General features: G+C 39.5%; 2 protein-coding genes across 3 annotated transcripts in view; both read left to right on the forward strand.

Annotated features, from left to right (window-relative positions):
* Positions 1-253: 253 nt before the first annotated feature.
* Positions 254-15577, forward strand: tada2a (transcriptional adaptor 2A). Its single transcript, XM_026924817.3, has 15 exons — positions 254-612; positions 2983-3089; positions 3197-3256; positions 3941-4032; positions 4902-5059; positions 5390-5478; positions 6646-6718; positions 7449-7512; positions 8901-8944; positions 10548-10658; positions 11811-11882; positions 12566-12698; positions 13263-13306; positions 13798-13871; positions 15011-15577. The coding sequence occupies exons 1-15, from the start codon at positions 588-590 to the stop codon at positions 15194-15196; spliced, it is 1332 nt and encodes a 443-aa protein (XP_026780618.3). The 5' UTR covers positions 254-587; the 3' UTR covers positions 15197-15577.
* A 139-nt stretch (positions 15578-15716) lies between these two features.
* dusp14 (dual specificity phosphatase 14) overlaps positions 15717-23159 on the forward strand; it is a 15117-nt gene continuing 7674 nt past the window's right edge. Inside the window, exon 1 of one of the 2 annotated variants that reach the window (XM_053239493.1) lies at positions 15717-16557. The gene's annotated coding sequence lies outside the window, so the exon portion shown is untranslated. The remainder of the gene's footprint in view (positions 16558-23159) is intronic. The other variant, XM_026924059.3, reaches the window with a different exon arrangement.

Consider the following 23159-nt stretch of genomic DNA (forward strand, 5'->3'; position numbering starts at 1 on the left):
ATCTTTGCTTACACTTAGGAATATGTGTGTAGATTTGAGGTGGGTAGATGCACTGTAAATGTATTAAATAAACAGAAACAGTGCAATACCTTCACAGGCATGAGCATGGGGAATAATCAGACATGACTGTCTAACCCAGGCCATGTTAAACCTGTTCTCTGTCTGTCTGTCTCTCACACACACACTCTCACACACACACACCCACAGCTGTATTGTTTATCCGCCATTTCCAGTCTTCCTCCTGTGGCTGTAGCAGGGACCGCTAGGGGCGCTGTTGCTTTCCTGCAGCACAGTTTTACACATGAAACGGCTTGCTTTGCTCGTTAGTAGCGTGGGTATCACTAGCTGGAGTCTGTGCTTGTGTTTACTGCTTTAGGAGTTAATAAATGAATGTAGAATGTACACATGGTTTCGCTGTTTTACTTTAAATGTACTGCACTTGTAACTAGGAGGACAGATGTAGCGCGAGCTCCATTAGCCTAGCGCTAAGCTTAGCTGCTAGCTAATGCAGCGAGTATAAACCAAAACAAAGGAGTTACCCGCTGAATTAACATCCGTAAACTAAACATTTCCACTGGCAACAAAATATGGATCGCCTAACATCTTTTGGAAGTAAGTAAATATAAATGAATTGCTAGCTAAGCTAATCCCAAGTGTACGGTAGCTAGCAAGCTAACAGTTACCACCGGCGGCTAGGGTGGAGAGCTTTAGTTAACCAGCTAACGTGGTCTCTGACATTGAGTCCCAACTTGCCCCCTGCTGAAAACACAAGTGCACTGCATGTGGAATTAGATGAAGGTAGTAAAGTGCATGTCCCTTCGGGAGTCGTGTGGATTAGCGGGATAGCTGTTTCCACACGGTGCAGTTACATGACTCAAACCTGTAAATGTGCTGCATGACTGCAGACCTGGAAAAGCCTCAGTCTGGTGTGTGGAAAAGTTGTCAGCGTATAATGTGTTGACTTTTTTATGTTTTCCATTTATTAATGAGCCAGACTCAGTCCTGGTAACGTGGAGCAGAAAGTGGAGTAGCTGCTAATGACCTCAGTGTGTTTAATGGGAGCTCAGTTCAGCGTTTGAGCTCGACATGTTGTTCACACAGCTCCTTCAGACCTCTGACCCCAGCTGAGTGACACTGAATTCTGCATATCATTGCTCAAAATGCTCAGTTTGTACTGATGCTATCATTGATGAAAAAGAGAGAGCAACAAGTAGAATTGAGAAACAGAAGCAGCTTCTGGAGGAAAAGAAAGTAACAAGGAAAAGGACCATCAAAACCACCCCATCCTCATGCCATAGACCTACTTAATTATACCCCAATCAGCCATACCATTAAAACCACGGATAACAATGATTGTCGTTACAGTGGCACCTGTCATGGGGTTGGATATATTAGGCAGCAAGTGAACAGTCAGTTCTCGAAGTTGATATGTTGGAAGCAGGAAAAATAAGTAAGCGTAAGGATCTTTGACAAGGGCCAAATAGTGATGGCTAGACGACTGGATCAGGGCATCTCCAAAATGGCAGGTTTTGTGGGGTGTTTCCAGTATCTAGTGGTTAAAGGAAAGACAATCAGTGAACCATCAACAGGGTCATGGGCTCCCAAGGCTCACTGGTCCGATCCCACAGAAGAGCTACTGTAGCACAAATTGCTGAAAAAGTTAATGCTAACTATGATGGAAAGGTGTTAGAACACACAGTGCATCACAGCTTGCTGCGTATGGTGCTGCGTAGCTGTAGACTGGTCAGAGTGCCCATGCTGACCCATCATGGCAGTGATGTTCCCTAATGGCAGTGGCCTCTTTCAGCAGGATAATGCGCCCTGCCACACTGCAAAAATTGTTCAGGAATTGTTTGAGGAACATGACAAAGTGTTCAAGGTGTTGACTTGGCGTCCAGTCAGATCGAGCATCTGTGGGACGTGCTGGACAAACAAGTCAGATCTGTTGCTAACGTCTGCTAACGTGTCGGATACCACAGCACACCTTCAGAGGTCTTGTGGAATCCATGCCTCAATGGGTCAGGGCTGTTTTGGCGGCACAAGGGGGGACCTACACAATATTAGGCAGGTGGTTTAATGTTATGATCAGTGTATATATAGTAACTATTTTACTATTGCTGTCACTGGGACCACTTTGTTTTCACAAGACATGAATTAAGTGGACAACCACAGACGAACCGTACTCGTGCCACTTCTGTGGATGATCTGACTACAGTTTGCTTGTGGACAATTTTAGAGGGGTCTGACTTCATTTGGCGTGTTCATATATGCACTGAAATGCTGGAATATCAGTCTGAGACCACTTGTTTTACTAAAATTTAACACCCTTACTGGGTATTCAGCCCTACTTTTTCAGGCACCTCAGCTATTACCATGTAGGCCACGTTGTATGTGTACAATTATAGACTGTAGCTCAATCTACTGAATTTCACTTGTTTCTGAAATACATGGGAATGTTACGATGCTGAATGTGTTAGTCCCCTTTACCCTGTCCAACAATGGAACTAAACCACCATAGGACCACCACAGACCAGATATCTTTTGAGTGGGGGAGCATTGACACTGAAGTGGGAGTGGTGTTGGGAATATTGGGAATGATGGGCAGGGTTGAGAATAAACCATGAGTAAAATATTCTTCCAACAACTTGGCTATGGTCTGATTTCGATGAGGTGAGAATGGTCCACCACTCATGTCATATCTGGTCAGTGGTCATATCTGTGGGGGTCCTTTTCCACTGACAGACAGGGAGAAGGACTTACAAACTGCATAGCAACAGATGGGCTACAGTCAGTAATTGTACACCTACAAAGTGACTTGTAAGTGGCCATATTTGCTACATTACTGAGCATGTTTGGGTTTGCCTTACTGTAGCAAAGCTCGCTAAGTACAGCATAAAGTCTTCAGTGCTAAGAGCTTCTTGAACACAAGGTAATAAGGACTGAAAAATATTTTTTACATACATATCCTTTTTTTCCTGGTAGATGATCCTTTTGACAAGCCTCCTTGTCGGGGTTGTTCATCATACCTAGTGGAGCCGTATGTAAAGTGTGCTGAATGTGGACCCTCACCCTTTGTCCTCTGCCTCCAGGTGACCCAGCACCTTACACACAAGCTATTATCATGCCTTGCACTTTTGTTTCACTTGTATAATGTGAATATAGCTTATCCTGTGTTTTGTTTTGTTTTTTGTTACAGTGCTTCACTAGGGGCTATGAGTATAAAAAGCACCAGAGTGACCACAAATATGAGATCATGGTAAGAAAAAAGATCTATTGAAATAATTACAGACAGAGAAATATATAAGAGAAAAGTAAGGAACTAATGTAAGGCTCTATCCTCTGTTCTCTTGAGCTTTTTTATTTGTGGTAGTTTCCTAGGAATGGTAGAGATTATACATGGAAAACTGGACTCAGTTGTGCCACGTTACTCATTACCCCTGTAGCTCATCCTCCAACTACCCCCTCCAAGTGCAGACCCACGCTACACCACGACCCCACCTGCTACAATTAGGTAGATAGAAAGAAAAAAACGAGAGAGAAAGAATAATCCGAGAAGTAACTGCAGTATACTTCAGTAATAACTGTAGTTGTAGTAAAAATGAAGTGTAGTTAATTGCTATGTGTATTATGCTTAATTTTTACTGCTATTAATTTTTACATGCTATAAAGCTGAGAATGTAGACCGTTTGACAAATGACACAGAGCAGGACAGCAACAGATTAAGAGATTGAGGTAATCATTATGGATTTTTTTTTTTTTCTTTTTTTTTTACTAATAATTCCCTGTAGCTGTTCCTTCACTGCAGTAATAGTATAATTGATTTTGAGTGACAGCACTCAGGTGTTGAATTTATTGTTGTATGAAACAGCATGGATCATTTGTTATATAATAATTTATATAACATTCCCGTGGACATGGTTTATGTTTGTGTTTTTCCTAGACATCAGATTTTCCTATACTGGAGCCTGGCTGGACAGCCCAAGAGGAGATGGCTCTTCTAGAGGCAGTCATGGACTGCGGCTTTGGGAATTGGTTAGTATAATTTACACCTCGTGTTTGATTGCCCAAGCCAAGGTTATATACTAATGACTGATTATAATGTTATAATGAGAGATGTTATAATATTTTGTGAAGTAATAATAATAATAAAAGATTATCTAGTACATAGTTATATGTACATGCATAGTTATATAGAATCTGTAACATCACAGTGCTTCAGGACACTATCAGTTTAATTCAGTTTTATTTGTACAGTGTTTTTAACAATACACATTATCACGAAGCAGCTTTTTGCTATTGCTCATGATGAAACTGAAAGGCAATCATGAATTGCTACATGAATAGAAAGCTTACTTCCAGCTGTCTGTAGCCCTAGTACAGTGATGTCAGTTACTGGTTTGATAACTGCTAGTTTAAAAGGTACATAGCCAATAATAAAGGAGAGGTTTATCATTTTTAACAAAGATTCAATTACTTCTGGTAGTTTTGAAAAGGAATTCAGTGAGATTAATTCACTGTAGCTAGTTAGTAAATTATCTAATACTCTGAATATATAATATGTATAAGTACAATATATACAAATGTATAAAAGGTCTATACTGTGCTATGTCTTATGCACTTTAAAAAAAAAAATAGATGGAGAGAAAACGTGCGTTATGTCATCAACCCATCTAATACTTGTTTTATTTTCACATTACCTATTTTACAGTGGCCTTGATTTATCACATTTACATTGCCCATTCTTTTATAAACTAAATATGATTTGCTTGCAAAATTTGTGCCATTTAAGGTAAATGGAAAGGTGACTTCCAACCTACCGAGATCTTAAACACATTGCAGTGCAAGATTACTGATGCTGTAGGGACTTCTCAGTATATCTCTTAATTCTGATGTCTAAATAGGCAGGATGTGGCTTACCAAATGCGCACCAAGACCAAGGAGGAATGTGAAGGGCACTACATGAAACACTTTATCAACAACCCGCTTTTCTCCTCGACTCTGCTCAGTCTGAGGCAAGTGGAGGAGGCTCGCGCATCCGAAACTGCCATCCCATTTAAACGTAAGAGACCTGCTGCAGTATCATCTTTGAAATAGTTGATTACATGGTGTACAATTACTGTCAGCAGCCAATAATTGCCTGCTTTGCAAAGATTTGCAGAAGAGCTTGAATGATGACATGGTTTGTTGTTTGACTGTTGTTTCCCCAAGTCCTTCTTCCCATTCCCATTTGGAAACAAGTGGAATTAAGTAGATTGAGCGTATAAAGACACATATATCACAGAGTAATGCAAAGATGGAACAAGAGAAAACCAAAACACCTTCATTGCATTCATGATCTGAAGATAGCGCTGTTGGTGTTTTACAATCTTAACCAAATTTTTTTCCTCAGCCACTGATGATCCTCCTAGACCTACGTTTGACTCTCAGCTTTCCAGAGACATGGCTGGTTACATGCCAGCTCGTGCAGATTTCATGGAGGTCAGTGCTGTGTGTTTCCTATATACTGAAATAAAGTTTTTTGGCAGATCACCCAAATATACAGTCATGGGAAAAAGAAAGTACACCCTTCTTCTATTCTATGTTTTTATTTATTAGGGCCTAAATAACAATTTTGTGGTCCTCACCAACTTTTAAAAACAAACAAATAATCTCAGGTGACACTTGAAATTATTTACATGTTTTGGTTCTCTACTTCAACATAACATGCGAACAGTCTAAAATTAACATTTTTTTCTGTTTGCTCTCATCTTTAGCACTTAATAATACAGAAATACACAAACCTAAAAAAAGACCTCTGCAAGTATTAAAGGCAGCATCATTTTTTTTGTTTCACATCTAACATGATGGAGTTCTGAGCCAAAAATTGTCCATTTGGCAGTAAACTGCACATGAGACTTACTTCTGCTTATGCCATTAATTATGAAATATTTTCCCATCAGAAAAATTTTCATAATTTGAAAATACTTGTTTGGCCAGTTCTATTATAACACGAACACGCTTCAAGAAATTTTACAAATTGCAATTTGACTATCATCACTTGTTGTCATTGCTTGTAGTTAACAACATACAAAGTTTCTCTGTAACATGTTAAATGAATATTTGGAAATCTAAATTGTGCTCTTTATTACTGACAATAATACAGGAATAAAAACCTAGAGTGCACAAGATGTTTGCACAGAGCTGTTTCTATGACAGACCACTTTATCTAAAAGTATTTTGCATTGCTTTAGCATTGTAGTTGCCAAATCCCACACACTAGTAAAAGTGCGTATGCAAGGTCGAGAGTCTGAATAGTGGCACAGACATTGTCAGTGAAGTTTACGTTTTATGAATACCAATGTCTTCATGGGAAATGACATACACCTTTTAAGTTTGATTTGTACAAAGCATCAACCAAGCATAATTCCAAACTAATTTTATTCCTACATGAAAACAAACAAATAAATATACGTTTCATGTAATGTTTCACTGTTTCATAATACCAGTACGATCTAATGTAATTGAATATACTGTAGGTTCCTTATAGTAATGCTCACTGTAATTTATGTCACGTATTTAGTAAGAAATATAAAGAAAGTTTGAAAATAATGTTGTGAATGAGTGTGTGACTAATGCGGCCCCTGGCTCTCTTTTTCTGTCTGTTAGGAATTTGATAATTATGCAGAGTGGGATTTGAAAGATATTGATTTTGTTGATGATGACTCTGATATTCTTCATGGTAAGAACATACAGCCAGATTCATGTAAACCTTTTATGAAATAAGCAAAACAAAACCACTGTTACAGAAACAATAAGGCAAAAACTGCAAGTTTATAACTGCTGCAAAGTAATGTTATAAATATTCCGTGTCTCACTGGGACATACAAAAGTTAAAAAACATGCACATTAAATCCAAACCCAAAGAAATAGTAAATGTAAAGAGTGTTTCACAAGAGGTACGAAAAACAAAACTCACCTATAGCCTACCAGGTTAAATCTCAGGCATCTGATACAATTGCAACCCTGCTAACATGGTTGCAGGATGAGAGTAACCAGTAAACTCAAGCATCTGGACTTTGTTAAGGAGTGAAAACATGCCTCCAGCCAGTGCATGACAGTGGATCTCAATGACCTATGGATATCTAAAGGTTCTTGATGGTTGCAATTTTTGTCTTGATAAATCTGTTAGTAATGAGACAGTACCATAATTGTTTTGGTTCTCTACTTCAACATAACATGCAAACAGTCATGTAAAATTATGTCAGTTTTTCTGTTATTCCAGTAATTATGATATATTTTTCCCCATCAGAAAAATTTTCATAATTTGGAAATACTTGTTTGGCCAGTTCTATTAGAACACTAACACGCTTCAAGAATTTTCACACATTACACGTTGACTATCATCACTTGTTGTCATTGCTTGTAGCTGTTATGCAAATGAACAATAATGTTATATTTTGCTTTTATAGCTCTTAAAATTGCAGTTGTGGACATATACCATTCAAGATTAAAAGAGAGGCAGCGAAGGAAAAAGTAAGTTTAAGCTCTGCTCGGATGCTGACCTGAAAACTAGCATGTCAGATTCCGGTCTTGTGTTTTCCCCCAACACATCAAATTCAGCACATGAAGGACTTGGTAATTAGATGATCAGGTAAATTAAGCACATTAAATGAGGTGCATTGCTAAACTCTGTGACCTGCATTGTAGAGTGTTTCTTACCTTCCTGTTTCCTAGATGTTAGATTTTTATGTAGTACACAAATGGGTTGGTTATGATAGCCTAATTAAATAAACACTATGTGGCCAAAAGTTTGTGGACACCTGACCATCACACCCATATGTGTTTTTTGAACATCCCGTTCCTGATTTAGTCCCCCTTTGCTGTTATAATAACCTCCACTCTTCTGGGAAGGCTTTCCACTAGATTTTGAAGCGTGGCTGTGGGGTTTGTTCATTCAGTCACAACAGCATTAGTGAAGTCAGGCACTGATGTTGGGCGAAGAGGCCTGGGTCAGCGTTCAAGGCTCTGTGCAGGCCATTCGAGTACTTCCACTCCAACCTTGGCAAACCATGTCAAGTGGCCTCACTTTGTGCACAGGGGCACTGTCATGCTGAAAGATGTTTGGGCCCTTTAGTTCCAGTGAAGGGAAATTGTAATGCTACAGCATACAAAAACATTCTATACAGTATTGTGCTTCTAACTTCATGACAACAGTTTGGGAGAGAACCACATATGAGTGTGATAGTCAGGTGTCCACAAACATTTGGCCATAAAGCGTATATGTATGAAGAATGCAGAAATAATCTTGGCACAATTTTAGGTTAAGCCAGTGGAGCTAATGTGGAAACGCTCAGAGCAAACATGGCTATACAGGGATCTTGTTGTAAGAAGCTTTTAATGAGCCATGTCTATCTTAAGCAAAGTAGACTGTGTATAGTGATTGTGGTATGGAGGGTCCTGTTCAATCCTGAGTCTAGTGAGCTAAAGCCACTGCTGTTCTCTGACCCTCCCACTGTGCATTTGAAACCATTGTCAAGAGGATCGTGTTTCTGAAAACCAGTCCGAATCAAGTTTATGGTAATGTTGGTCTCTGAAACTCATACAAAACATCGTAGTAGGAGTGCTCCTATTGGATCAGGTTTCTGGTTTATGGTAATTTTAGTCACAGGAATAGAGAACCTCGATCAACAGCTCACACCAAAGAGCTCCATACAACAGACTGGGCCATTTTCCTATATATGCTCTAGCTGTTAAAGTCAGCTAGAATATCAGATACATTACACCTAGCGTTAAAATTAACTGAGTAATGCATTCAAGGCTAAAATCTAATGTCTGTCCACAGCCTTAGATCAGTTGTGTAATGGTCTATAGTCTGTGCAGAGTGTGTTAATGGGTTAAAAATGTTTTGTTTTCTCTTTCAGGATCATTCGGGACCATGGACTCATAAACTTGCGCAAGTTTCAGAGTAAGGGTTTTCGAAAACACAAATTCAATACAATTAGCACAGTGACTTTAACCACACTCACTGTCCACTTTAATAGGAACACCTGTGTAAACTGTAGAGACTTTTGTGTATGAAAGTCCCAGGAGATCAGCAGTTTCTGAAATACTCAAACCAGCCCATCTGTCACCAGCAACCATGCTATGGTTAAAGTAACAGATCACACTTCTTCCCCATTCTGATGTTTGATGTGAACATTAACTGAAGCACTTGACCTGAAGCTCTTGGCCTGACCTGACTTTAAACATGATTTTATGTATTGTCCTGCTGCCATGTGATTGAATGATTGGATAACTGCATAAATGAGCAGGTATATATGTATTCCTATTAAAGTGGACAGAGTGTGTTATGTCTAACTGAAGTATGGCATCATACCATATATATTAGTTGTCTATGAAGGCTGCTGGTCATCCAGGTCATATGGAATGTGAAGTATTGCTATGTTCTATTATGTTGTACCAGCAGTCTTGCTTTACTGCTATTTGAGATGTTTAGATGGTACCAGTACCAATCAGACTGCGATTACCAAAGCAGCAGCCACACCTAGAGAACTGCCTGCTCATACCAAATAAATCCCTTGCACCTCGTAATATAAGCTCTGGGGGTGCGAGCATTTTCATCAAAGGCTCTGAATAGTCAAACTGGACTGGTGCCAGAGAAGCATTCAACATCTAGCTCCTCTATGAATAGTCCAGCATGAAATGAACACCCTGTGTCTAATGATAAAAGAGACGCCAGCTTCACAAGCTCCTATTGATCTGACCTCTCAGCGAGGGCAGGGCCAGTGCTCTCATTAAACTGAAACCCCATCTCCTGTCACAGCGTTTGCTGCTCCTCAAATTTTTATCCTCTCCAGCTGTTCTTTTTTTCTTCGGTTCTGTTTTTGCTCAAAAGCCTGTAGTGTTCACTAAAGCTATCAAGGTTGGCTTTTCTGTTTGTTTATCAGCCCTGCGCCACCTTCCTTATCTCCTGCTCTCTCAAGACAAAAGACTGCCAATAGTTGCCGTGGAGCTGCAGGCCAGTTGTCATGGAGACTGGCTGAGATAGTGTGTGTGTATGTTTGCACAGAGTAAAGCATACAGTGGCCAAGCTTTGTGAGAAATGTTGTGCGAATCTGATGGAGGCAGACTCTCAAGAATGTTGAATAAGGACCAATCAGGGAAAAAGTAGAATGAGACTCTATTAGTAAGCATCTTAAAAAAAAAAAAAAAGAAGAAGAAGTGTGAAATAATGCTGACGTCTTTATTTCCTCTGTGTGTGCATTCAGTTAATGTGTGTGGGGTATATTTATATAACTGAGCAGATGTCCCCAAAAGGATAGAAATATCTGACAGTTTTGACTTTATGGGGAGATTTTAGCTGGTCCCCATGTGGAGCTTTTATTTAAAAAGCTAAAAGGATTTCGGCTTCCTTTTGGTTATTAAGTTTAAGGTTAGGATTAGGTTTAAACGTAGCAGTAAGTAGCTTCATTAAAAATCATGTCAGTGGAAGGGCCTCACAAGGATAGTAAGACAACCATGTTTGTGTGTGTGTGTTTGTTTTTGTGTGTATGTTTGTGTCTTGACAGTACTGGAAAGGCGTTACCCTAAGGTGGTACAGGATCTGTATGATGCCATGAGGCGCTTCGCCAGGGTCGTGGGGCCACTAGAGCATGATAAGTTCATTGAAAGCCACGCTTGTGAGTATTGTACAGTTTTTTGGGCTTACATTTTATTTGTGTTGCATTGTGAAGAAATTGTATGTCCAGAACTATCCGTAGCTTCCGCAGTTACCTGTGTCTGTTTCCTATCAGCTAACTGTACCTGTGAAAAGTAGGATGATTTGTTTGGAGATTGTGAGGTGATGACTTTTACCATGTGACCTTACTTAACTGTAAACACTAACAACAGGTCTGATTTACCTTTTACTCAGTATTTAGTTTTACAGAGGCTCAATAGAACGTTCTGTCGTTTAGTTTGTACTCCATGGAAATGCTATTAGATAGTATTATTGAAGATTATGGTGTCTAGATCAGCTTGTATCCCAAATCACACACTGTCATTCTAAAAAGTGCAGAATTGTGGCCTACTATTTTAACTTCAATGCAATTTTTAGCACGTTTAACAATAAACGCTGTCATAAAGCAGCTTTACAGAAATATGGATGTAGATTTAGCTCCCTAATAAGCAAGCCAGAGACAACAATGGCAAGGAAAAACTCCTTAACACAACATGAGGAAGAAACCTTAAAAGCAACAAGACTCAAAAAGACTCATCTTCTTCTGGGTGATTCCAGAAAGTAGGATTATAATTTGTTACAGTATAGAGGTGTAGAAGAGCAAAGACAAACAGTCTTGGCCATAAGTCTGTTTGGGATCTATTTTGACGTACTATATAGTGTTGTAGTATGCAATTTGTTACACAGGCATAGTACTTTTTCAGAATGTCAGTTGCCTGGCTCACGTGATAATTCTGTGTCTAGTGCATTTGACCAATGGTCTGGAAATACAGCATGGGTACTTGGGTACAGTATGAGCCACTTTGAAATGGAAATAACAGGTTTGTTGTACCTGACTGCCTGGTAAAAAAAAAAAAAAATCACTGCAGACAATCAGCCTGATTTATTTATTGGTAAATCATTCGTACGAGCATTTACACAAGAAATTTGATATTCCTTAAAATCCCATCAATTCAGGAAAAAATGTTTGTATTCTGCTCTGCTTGAGTGTGTAAATTTGCGCGTAAGAAGATTAACTAATGTAAACCTCGACTTGCTCAACTTCATGTCATATAATTTGCATGGATTGCTGCATTTAATATAGTAATATTGTGGGGGTTTTTTTGCCTCTCAGTGGAGTTTGAATTGAGGAGGGAGATTCGCAGGCTGCAGGAGTACAGAAGAGAAGGGATCCAGTCTTTCTGTGGTAAGATTAACTTCTCTCCTGACATTATTCACCGAAACACACAGCCTGCTGCCTTGAAGTCATCAAAACGCCATACTTCTCCTGTTCTGTTCTCTCCACAGAGCATTAATCTAATCCAGGCGTTAAGGGATGTAGTGGAGATTTATGACACTGATATACGACTTGAACCCATTTTTGCACACTTGGATGCACTTTCCTTCATTTCAGTTTCATTTGCATAGGTTTTTTTTAGCAGTGATTGTCACGTAGCAGAAAATACATGAACATATTTATTTTAGTTAAATCCTTATTATGGTTAATAACTCCAAATTTTTAAATTGTTTTAATGAATATCATTTGAGCTTATTTTGTGTTCGATCATCTACTGTCCAAAAGCATTTTGGCACAAACATTATGATTTGTAATTTTACTGAATAATTCATGAAAGCCCTGTAAAAAAATGTGTTTTGGATAACGGCTTATCGACTCCCCCAACAACTGCCCTTAGACTTGAATTATATCAACTAAATAGATTTTCCTTTGTTTTCCTTCTTAAGTGCAGAATATAAAGGTTAGACTGCAAAAAATGCATTTTTTAAAATGATTATCTTAAAGTCCAGGTCAAAGTCAAGCTTTAGCACATGGGTCTGATTTGAATCTTGCATGTGTTTTCTTGTCATTGAGACATGTGTTCTCTGATTCAGGAGCTAAGGTGTATGAGCAGGTGAAGCAAGCGAGAGAGGATGAGCGGAATAAGAGGAACATGCTGTGTGAGGTTCTTCAGTACATTCATGACAGTCGCGCCTGTCAGCAGTGGCTCCACAAACAGGCTGCCATGTGAGATCTGCGTCCTTTCCCTTTCTGTCCAGCTCTCCTCCACATACATACAATTCTGTCCTTTTGTCTACTGGGGTACATGATACATATTTGTTCTAGTGGCCTTGGAACTATTTATTCTTCATATTTGCACATGAGGCCCTGTGTGCTGTGAGAATTTCCCTACTGGCTGTTCTCTAGGGCTTTAGTCAATTGAGGCAAATACTGTGAGCTATGTAATTTAGGTCAGCTCACTGTTTCACATGACGTATCCCAAACTCAATCTGATACTTCGTTATCTGCTCAACTGTTACTCCTTGTTAGTGATGCAGTTTGAGATTGTGTGCTTGATCTTTTTTGTTTCAAACAGCTTTCGTTTGGTTTGTGCTAAAAAAAATTGTGGGAGCAGAGTGCATAAGCGGCTGTCCAAACCCAACTGAATCATTCTGCAAAAAGCAAGAAATTATGCAGTGATGATTCAGATTGTGTGTGCGCAGTGGCTCTCAGCCAGTTTTCTCTCTCTCTCTCTCTCTCTCTGTGTGTGTATGTGTGTGCACGCTATTGACTCGTGTTTTTCTCTCACAGTGATGCTGGCATTACTCCCATCATCACTACCATCACTACCTCAGGTGAGCTGCTACACACTCAACACCCTGTCTCCCTGTCTTCCTCCCTCCCTCAGTACGTAGCCACAGGCTGAGACGTGCTAATGTATTCTGCCGTAAATATACTCAGCAAAGACGCGCTCTGTCCCTGCTTCCTCACTCTTGCTCGCTCACTCACTCCTTCTCTGCTGTTCCTTAATCTTCAGTCACAACTAGGCCACGTCTGTGTTCAGTCTTTTTGCTGTATTTGCACATCACATTAATTACCAAGCTAAGTTATATACCCTGCAGCCCAGTAATTTGATTTTATTCAACTGTAAATATAGAAATTTAAATCATTAGAAATAATCTATGTAGCATAATAAATTGTCTAATGTTTACTGCAGATACTAGTAGTATCAGATAGTACTAAAAATCTCTATACTCTTCTCCCTTATAAAGATTAATATACAGTGCCTCGAGAAAGTATTATTTTGTGGCTGCGTGTAACAACTTGTTTTCTTTGGAATTCACAGGCAGAAGAAGTGCCCCCCCTCTGAACTTGACAGGGTTGCCAGGTACAGAAAAGCTCAATGAGCGGGAAAAAGAGGTATAAGCACCCTTTCTTGCATATACAATTGAGTGCGAAAGTTTGCACCCCCATGGTTTCTAGTTTGAAGGGTTTGCCCATTCAAGTGCCCACAAACTTTTGGCTATGTTGTGTACTGCTGATTTACAATTTATCTACATATTAGAGTTTCAAGAATGAAAAGAAAGATGCATTCTGCAATAAGACAGTAATCAAGTTTGGGGGAAAAGAATGTTTTACTACTTCATGGTTTCCATATCTGATTTAAAGTAAGCAGTGCATCTTTGGCATATTATCACTGGCCATTATAACAGCAAACACTGGGCATACAATTTATATATCTGTTTATATCACATTCAGAAATGTTGCACACTTCTAAACTGATATATATTTTTCTTCCATTATTAACACTATTTAGTCAATTTGCTAAAGGATAGTGAAGGAACATGAATGGAAACTAACACACTAAATTTCTTGTTTGCATAAAATACATTTCCTTATACCACAGCACTGTTGAATTTTCGAGTCTGATTGGTCAGAAGGGGTTGATTACACTTCTGTAACAGCAGCCCTGACAGTAGTTCCAGCTGCAAGACAAATCACAGGTTTATATTAATGCACTCCTAATATGTTGTTTCTATAGTAACAACTTTTATGGCGGACGCTCTAAGACTAATAATAAATGGATTACGAAATGTGCTATTATTTTACAAAGAAAAATAGTTGTTGCTCTGGTGAGGTTTTCTGTAAGGAGATATTTAACATTTTTGTAAGGAGCGTCGAGTGTTTTCTACCACAGCACAGAGGACTTTGTACTTTCCGTTTTAGTTTGTTTTTTTTTTGTAACATGATTTTGTCTCATTAAAAAAGACCTGATATAAACAAGTAAGAAAAAGTAATCATAGGCAAATTGCTGTGGTATAAGAAGATTAAAAGACTAATAGCTTCACTTTGGGCCACACCACACCACCACGTCACTGATTAATTTATTATGCAGCATGCCCCATTCTGTTTGATTCCTTACTTGTCTTCATAGTTTTTTTTAATAAGGGTATGCAAACTTTTGTACTCAGCTGCATTTACTTTGTCCCAGTGCTGCATTATTAGGTGAATAAAAATAAAATGATTTTGATCCTTTTTTTTTGTCTCCTGCCCCTTAGCTGTGCCAGGTGGTGCGGCTCGTGCCCGGTGCGTACCTCGAGTACAAACAGGCCCTGCTGAACGAGTGCCAGCGGCAGGGTGGCCTCCGACTGGCGCAGGCTCGCTCACTCATCAAGATAGACGTGAATAAGACACGCAAAATATATGACTTCCTCATCAAAGAAGGCTACATTAACAAAGTTTAACAGGAGTGAGTGTGAGTGCACTGTGCACTTCTGGCAGGCAGAGAGGTGACACATTGCACATGAGCTCTGAGGACTGACGTTAACCCAGACATTCAGATCATGGGAATTACTGATAAAGACATTTGTGTGTCCTGTTTCTACTCAGTGTCTTTCTTTTAAAGGAAGTTGCAGGTGATGTTTTGTAAAGTGCTGTTCAAAGCTGTTCGAATACTGTGACTTTACAAAAGTAAATATTATATATGGAGTTTTTTTTTATGTTTTGCAATGTTTCACTGTCAGCCATGCATATCACATTTAGCTTTTGTCAGTTGATATCTCCAAAATGTGTAATTATGTGACTAATGTATTTAACCACATAAATACATCTGTTTTCAAAATAGAGCAAGTGTTTTACATTCAATATTATAATATTATCTGAACAATTGTGAGCATTTATCTCTCTCTCACACACACACACACACACACACACACATGAGTGGCATGTTCTCTGGCTCACAGGAATGGACAGCAGCAGCTGCAGGCTTTATCACACCCCTGTGTGCAGATGTCTATATCAGCATGCTAACATTAGCTTTAGCAGCCTAATAATTAGCGCTACTCATCTCAGCTCTGATGTGCCTCATGTGTAACAGACGCTTCCTCTGTGAAGATGTGTGAGGCCTGAAAGCTTCTTGAAACAAGATCTTTTTTCAGAGGCTTAAAATATCCATTGAGTGTCGAGTTGTAGTTGAGTTGAGATTTCGAGCTGCCTTTGTGTGTTCCATTCAGTGCCGATGCTCTGTGTATTTAGTTTATTCCCACATATTTGTGACTTTGTGGTGCATAAAAATGCTCTTCAGGTTAACTATAAGTGAAGAAATCCTATTTCTCAGGAATAGTGTTGTAAAGATTGCAGAACTTTCGGGTTTGCAGTGTTAACTTTTGTGTTGTATTTATTGTAGTGACCAGCCAGGGTGAGTGTGTGTGTGTGTGTGTGTGTGTGTGTGTGTGTGTGTGCGCGCGTGTGCGTGCGTGCATGTGCACACGTGTGTGGGGGGGTTGGTGGGTGGCAGATCAGTCTTTTCTCACCCCTCCCACTCACTCTCTGTCAGGTTCTGTGGCTCAATTCACTCATCCACCTCTTTTCACTGCGACAGCCTCTTAGCTTTTAGGTGCACTTGATTTCTCCCAAGTGGAATTTTTTATGCCAACCTTTTTACTTATTGTGTGCCCTCCATATGAGGCAGTCAATCTATATTCCCCAGACTTTACATTCTATAATGCTATTCTGTCATCCTCGGCCAAGTCTCTCACCACCTCAGCCCTTGATACAAAGATGGATGAAAGCACTTTGGGCCCATGAAGGTATTCACAGGATTTTGGTAGGATTTTAATGTACAGATCATTTAATATGAATTTCAGCCTAGTTTGCCTTTATCAATATTGTCTCTATTATGAGTGTGTTAAGACAGTACCCTGTAAATAAGCATTAACTTACAGCTTGTTTTTTTAATTTAATGAAAGCTATCAGGTTTGTGATAAATGAATTCTCAATGAATGTAGATTTTATAAATGCAAAATTTAAATATACAGCAGCCAAATGCATCTAATACAGAGTAGAATTGCCATGCCAGATAATGTGAGCTTATGATGTTAGCAGTGTAGTGTACAAATAGATCAGTTTGGAAGTGATAGTTTTGTGTAACCATCAGTCAGGGTAAGGCATATTCATGTAGACATAGAATTCATTAATCTCCAAAATGTGTAAATTTTTTCTATATTTTAAAATTTGACCATAGAAAATGATACAGAAGCACCTTCAATTCCTTGGGATTATAAGCCATAAAGTGTTGGGAAACTAAGAGTAAAGAATAAAATACCTGAGCATGATGATTCTGACTTCCTGTTTCAGAAGGTAGTGACAGCATGCTGAAGTGCTTGGCAACAGCCAATTGCATTTGAGATGCACCACAGCACCAAATGTAAACAAACCTGGCAGTCACTTAGTGAGCTAGCTAAATAGGTAGAGTTTAACAAGACCCTTTTACTGAGTTTTACTTATGGAAAAGTACAGCAGTGTATAAAGAAAGAATCATGTTCTCACTCAGTCTGGGAAGAGACATATTCCAACACTGAAGAGCTCCAAGATAGTAAAACACCCATGAGAAGTGCCTGTCACAAAACCACAAAATTTTAATAATTACTCTTCAAAATGAGTAAATTCTGAGCTTTTTCTTCTCAACCCGTGGACAGATGGAAAAGGGAATCATGTGCATGAAGATGCACAGCCAAAAACATCAACAAACCATGTTTACTGCCAACAGGCTGCTACTGCAGCTGGCAGTTTAGTTCAATTCAATTTTATTTGTACAGTGCTTGTAACAATGGACAAAGCAGCTTTACAGAAATAAATACAAATTAAATTAAATCAAAATAAATTGTAAATGTGTGCATTTATCACTAATGAGCAAGCCAGAAGTGACGGTGGCAAGGAAAAACTCCCCGAGACGATATGAGGAAGAAATCTTGAGAGGAACCAGACTCAAAGGGAACCCATCCTCATCTGGGTGCAACGAATAGTGCAATTAGAATTAAATCCCTTCTATAACTGTGTACTATATGGACAAATTGTGCAGTTGTGCAACCAGTAAATTCATCACAGTTTTCACATGAAGTCTGTTTTGTTGAACCTATCCACTGTTCACTGCTGGAGTCCTGAGTACGAAGCTGCTTGGGGCAACCGCAGCCCCAAAGCCACCACAGCAATCGCAGTTCCAAGCCATCACAGTACAGCTCCCCATATGAGATCCCCAAGCCATCTCCACGGCCCCCAAGTGGCACCATCCCCAGCAATCCCCATGATCTTGAGGCCGTCTCTGTGGGGCCACTCCAATCAGAAGTAGGGCATCAGGATGGATGAGGCAGGTCCGGAGAGCAGAAGGGGTCAGGATCACTAGTGTCTCAGGAGTAGCATGTGTAGCTCGACAGAGAGAGAGAGAGGGAGAGATTGTTAGGTAAGCTTCTGTCCCGTAATGGCGTGCAAAGTGCAAGCAGGGACTCTGGCAAGACTAGCTGTGACAGCATAACTAAAAGGGAGAGCCAGAAGGTATCATAGACATGAGGGCACCCTGGGACACAAAGCGGCCAGCCACTCCACCGTCAACAAACCTGAGTGAGGGCGTGAGAGTGGGGGGGGCAACAGCATCCAAACCTGCTGGTTCACCACAACACTTTATGCCTGTGAATCCTCCAGACCTGCTCCTTTACTAAGAAAAAGTACTCACAAAAGGCTTGACTAAACAAATATGTTTCAGCCTAGACTTAAACACTGAGACCCTGTCTGAGCCCCGAACACTAATTGGAAGGCTGTTCGGTAACTATGTGGCTTTGTAAGAGAAAGCTCTGTCCCCTGCTGTAGCCTTCACTATTTGAGGTACTAACAAAGAGCCTGCACCTTTTGATCAAAGTAGGCATGGCGGATCATAAAATACCAAAAGGTCGTTCAGGTACTGAGGCACAAGGCCATTCAGTGCTTTATAGGTCAGTAGTAGTTTTTTTATAATCAATACAAAATTTGAATGGGAGCCAATGCAGTGTGGATATGATAGGAGTGACGTGGTCACATCTTCTGTTTCTAGTAAGGACTCTCAGTGCTGCATTCTGGACTAACTGGAGCTTGTTTATGCACCTACTGGAACATCCAGACAGCAAGGCATTATAACAAGCTACTGCTGCAGAGTAAGACCCAGCTCCGGGGACAGGATATGTACATTCTAGAGAGCATTTAATTGGACACCCACAAACTTTTAGCTAGATAAGAGTCATCTGAAATTTTTGGGGAAAAAAGGAAACTTTTTTTCGGCCTTCGTGATTTCATATCTCACTCATTTCAGTGATAAAGTGCAGTGTACTTAGAATTAAAAAAACACGGACTTGAGATCTGTAAGATGCAAAAATTATGTTTTTCATCTCAAGGGGCTTCTAAATTCTAAGTGCACAAATCAGTACTTCCTCCTTAAGTTTCCTAATCTTGGAAATCATAAATGGAAATTTTCCAACATTGCATGTCCAGCACCTTATTATGCACCTCCAGTCATCCCACCCTGCTCTCTCTCTCTCTCTCTCTCTCTCTCTCTCTCTCTCTCTCTCTCTCTCTCTCTCTCTCTCTGCATGTGTGTATCTCACTTTCCCTCTCTCTCTCTCTCTCTCTCTCTCTCTCCCTTGCTGTCTCCCTCATCTCTTTTCTCTGTCATTATTGCAGGGCAGTCAGTGATTACATGTGGATTTGTCTTTACAGGTCTCTCTCTCTGGCATTATAGCAAAAAAAAATGAAAAGAGCGTTGAGCAGGGGGATGGTGACCATGCCTCTCAGCCACACATACACACAGACACACAGCTTGATTGCTTTTTATTGCCCTGTTGCTTGTGATGCACTGAGGAGTCGTGACTAACCCAGCCTAAGCACCACCCACTCTGATGTAGTCTCTTTCTAAATTCTGACAACATAATCCCCATTCAGCAACAGACTGGTGTTTAATATATTATATTACAGTTTGTCATTTTTGAACATACCTTCTGTACCAGTTGTTCTCAGTGAGCTGTTCTAAAGGGGTTGCAGCATGGTTTATGAATGTGTAAAAATCCCTTCCTGTTGATGGTCTCACACACACAGTGGTTGTGGGTGTATTCACTGCTGTCTCTGTTAGACACACATGTGCCTGTGGGATCAGACATGGAGCTTCATCTCAAGCTCTGACCATAAAGCTTTTTTCCACCCACCCTCAAAATGAGAGATGCATCAGAGTCCCAAAATAGCTGGTAAAACTATTCATAGCAGTAAGAATTCATTTCCAGTGTCGATCTGACTAACTATTACAAAAGTGCCACACTGACACACACTGTATTAGATCATAAATAGGGTTAGAAAAAAATACAGAAAAATGCTTTAGTGAAAGTTTTTTTATTGGAACTGTAAGTAACCAGTCAAACTATATTTCAAAACCTTAAATTAGTATTCAAATATTTATTGATATCCATATTCCATATTCAAATATTTACAAATAAAAAGTCAATCATTTTAACTGTCCCTTTTATACCACATAACAGTAACTCGTACCTAACAGTAACAGCCATAACAGTAACTCTGACAGTAGTTCAGGCTGTAATGCAAATCATAGGTTTATGTTAATGTGCTTATTCATTTCTATAGAAACTAATTCACAGGGACTCAAAGTCTAATAGTACATGGATTTAAAAAAAAAAACTTTGTTTTCCAGGGATATATACTTGTTGACATGGTGAAACTTTCTATAAGGAGACATTTATTTGACATTTATGGAAGGAGTCTACAGTGTCAGCACCACAGGAATCTCTTCAGGACAGAATCTTTGCAGTTTCTCAGTAACATGGCTAGTTGCAATTATTATCTTATTATTTTTAAGAGAGATGAAAAACAATGGTAAGAGAACAACTGTTTGTAGCTGGTATAACATAAGTGATAACAGAAAGTAACTTGTTTAATGGATGTTCCACACCATTAAATGTAACTATAAATGGATAAAAATTATCCTTGGCAGCTTCCTGCGGTATAAGGGGAATAAAACACTTCAGGACATGCTGTTATTGCAATATAATCACTGAGATTTTCATCAGGCTGTATCACACCAGGTTTAAAGCACCATAACACAGTGGTGGATATACAGTCATTACACAGTGTATGTGTAATCTCAGCAGTATGTTCTCTGGGTGAACAGGAGATGAAGGAATGTTTGTGAAACGCTGGATCGAGTTTGGAGCATGCCTTGACACACCACTTCAATTTCTATTCCAGCTCTCACACTCGGGTACTGAAATGCATTAGGTACAGTGCATGACATTCCTGTCCAGCCATTTAATTAGACATTGGCCTTGATGCAAGTTTTCCAGCTAATCTGTCAGAAGTGACATGTTGTTGGTTTTACTGCTCCAGTTCTGCTGAATGTTCTTGTGGACTTGTGGAGTCAGGTTGTGACCTCTCCTCTCTTTCTCTCTGATCCTATTAAAAAGGTTTTAAGTTGGGCTCTCAGAGGAGAACTCTCTCATTGAATTGAATGGAATGAGAGGCTGATGATGGTGACTTTGCTGACAGAATCGCTGAAAATATGTTGCTTTTATTCCTGCTTGCAAAAGCATATTACAGCACCACTGACTCATTGTCTCTGGCATTTGAGGCTCAGTGAAGTTCCACTGCTGGATCCTGCAGATCTTACCTCATGCTCTCTGTCATTCATATTGTTGCTTCCAGAGTATGTATTACTTTCACTCATTCATTCTTCTCTTCTTTTTTCAGGGGTGAGTCTACACACCCCTACAGGTTTCTGTGATGTAAAAAAGAAAGAAAGAAAGAAAGAAAGAAACCAAGATAAATCATGTCAACCAATAAAATTCAAGTGAAAAATAAATTTTGGGGAAAAAATGAAAAGGAAAAAACTTACAATAACCTGGCTGCATAAGTGTGCAAGTTTTAATAATTGAGCATGTGACTATGCTCAAAATTAACCAATCACATTCAAACTCATGTTCAAATGTAATTATCATAAACCTGTCATCAGTGATCTCATTCTGATTAACCCCAAATAAGGATCAGCTGATTCTGTAGGGTCTTCTTTACATCTTCTTGATGTCATCTAACTGCTGAAGCTATGCTCTGCAAAGAGCTTACAAAGCAAGTGGAGGAGCTCATTCTCAACAAGTGGAGAAAATGGGGCACCACGGTGACATTAAGAACGGGACGTCCCTCCAAAACTGATGATAGGACAAGAAGAAAACTTATCAGGGAGGCTGCCAAGAGACCTTCAGCAACAGAATTCTAAAAGATATGTTTGGAACAAAAACAAGACAGCTTATCACCCAAAGAACACCATAACTACAATGAAGCATGGTGGTGGCAGCATCACGCTATGGCTTTCCTTCTCTTCAGCTGGGAATCATCGATAGCTCCAAATATCTATCTATTTTGGCACAAAATATGCAGACCTCTGTTAGACAGCTGAAGATGAAGAAAATTTTCACCTTCCAGCACAATAACGACCCAAAGCACAAATCCAAGTCAACAACGGAATGGCTTCAGAAGATGAAGATCAACATTTTGGAATGGCCCGGTCAGAGCCCAGATCCAAATCCTATCAAAAAAAAAAAACTGTGAAATGCCTTAAGAAGGTGCTGTGCACGTGAGATCCTCTAGCAATTTGATAGATTTAGAGTATTTTTGCAAGTAAGAGTGGAATAAAACCTAAGTGACTAAGTAAACAGACTAAGTAAAAAAAAACCAGATTGTGTCAGTGTTCATTTCATGAGACGTCTAGATCTGAGGATGATCTTTCAGGCATGAGTCAAGAACTACATTTTAGTAGTCTAATTTGCAATGTATTAGCTAGACTTCCTCCTGGCCAAAGCAAAGCTTTCCTTCTTTCCTCTCAAGCTGGAAACTCAACCCTTCTTGCCTGTCTCCTGGGGTGGTCCCTCAAGCCAAAAGTACTGGGTGAGCCATTGACCCTTTTAGGCTTTTCTCTCCTCCCTCCTAAGACCTCAAAGTCAAAACAGTAAAGGCTATTATGTTCTCTGGCCAGATAAAATACCTGTGATGAATACACTTCTTATGGGCTCTACACACAGAGTAAAGCCTGGCATGGGAACAAGCATTTTTGCATTAATTCAGAATTGCACTTTACAGGAAGACCTTTGAGAATGCAGGCAAACTGAGAAGATCTCAATTGTCTTTATGTCTGAGAGAATATGACCCTTGTGGAAAAAGTATACATTTCATATGATAATAATCTGCTTGAATTATATGCAAAACTTTGCATTTTTTCACTTTATTCTTATCTTTTTACCTGCTTAATATATATTTGAGTATACTTTGGAAAAGAGTACTTCAGCTGGCTTTTTTTATTATCAGCAAATTGCCCTAAAACATTTTCATTGCAGACACAATGATCTCTAGAGA

Source organism: Pangasianodon hypophthalmus, chromosome 14 (genome assembly GCF_027358585.1).
Source record: "Pangasianodon hypophthalmus isolate fPanHyp1 chromosome 14, fPanHyp1.pri, whole genome shotgun sequence".
NCBI classification, from domain to species: Eukaryota; Metazoa; Chordata; class Actinopteri; order Siluriformes; family Pangasiidae; genus Pangasianodon; species Pangasianodon hypophthalmus.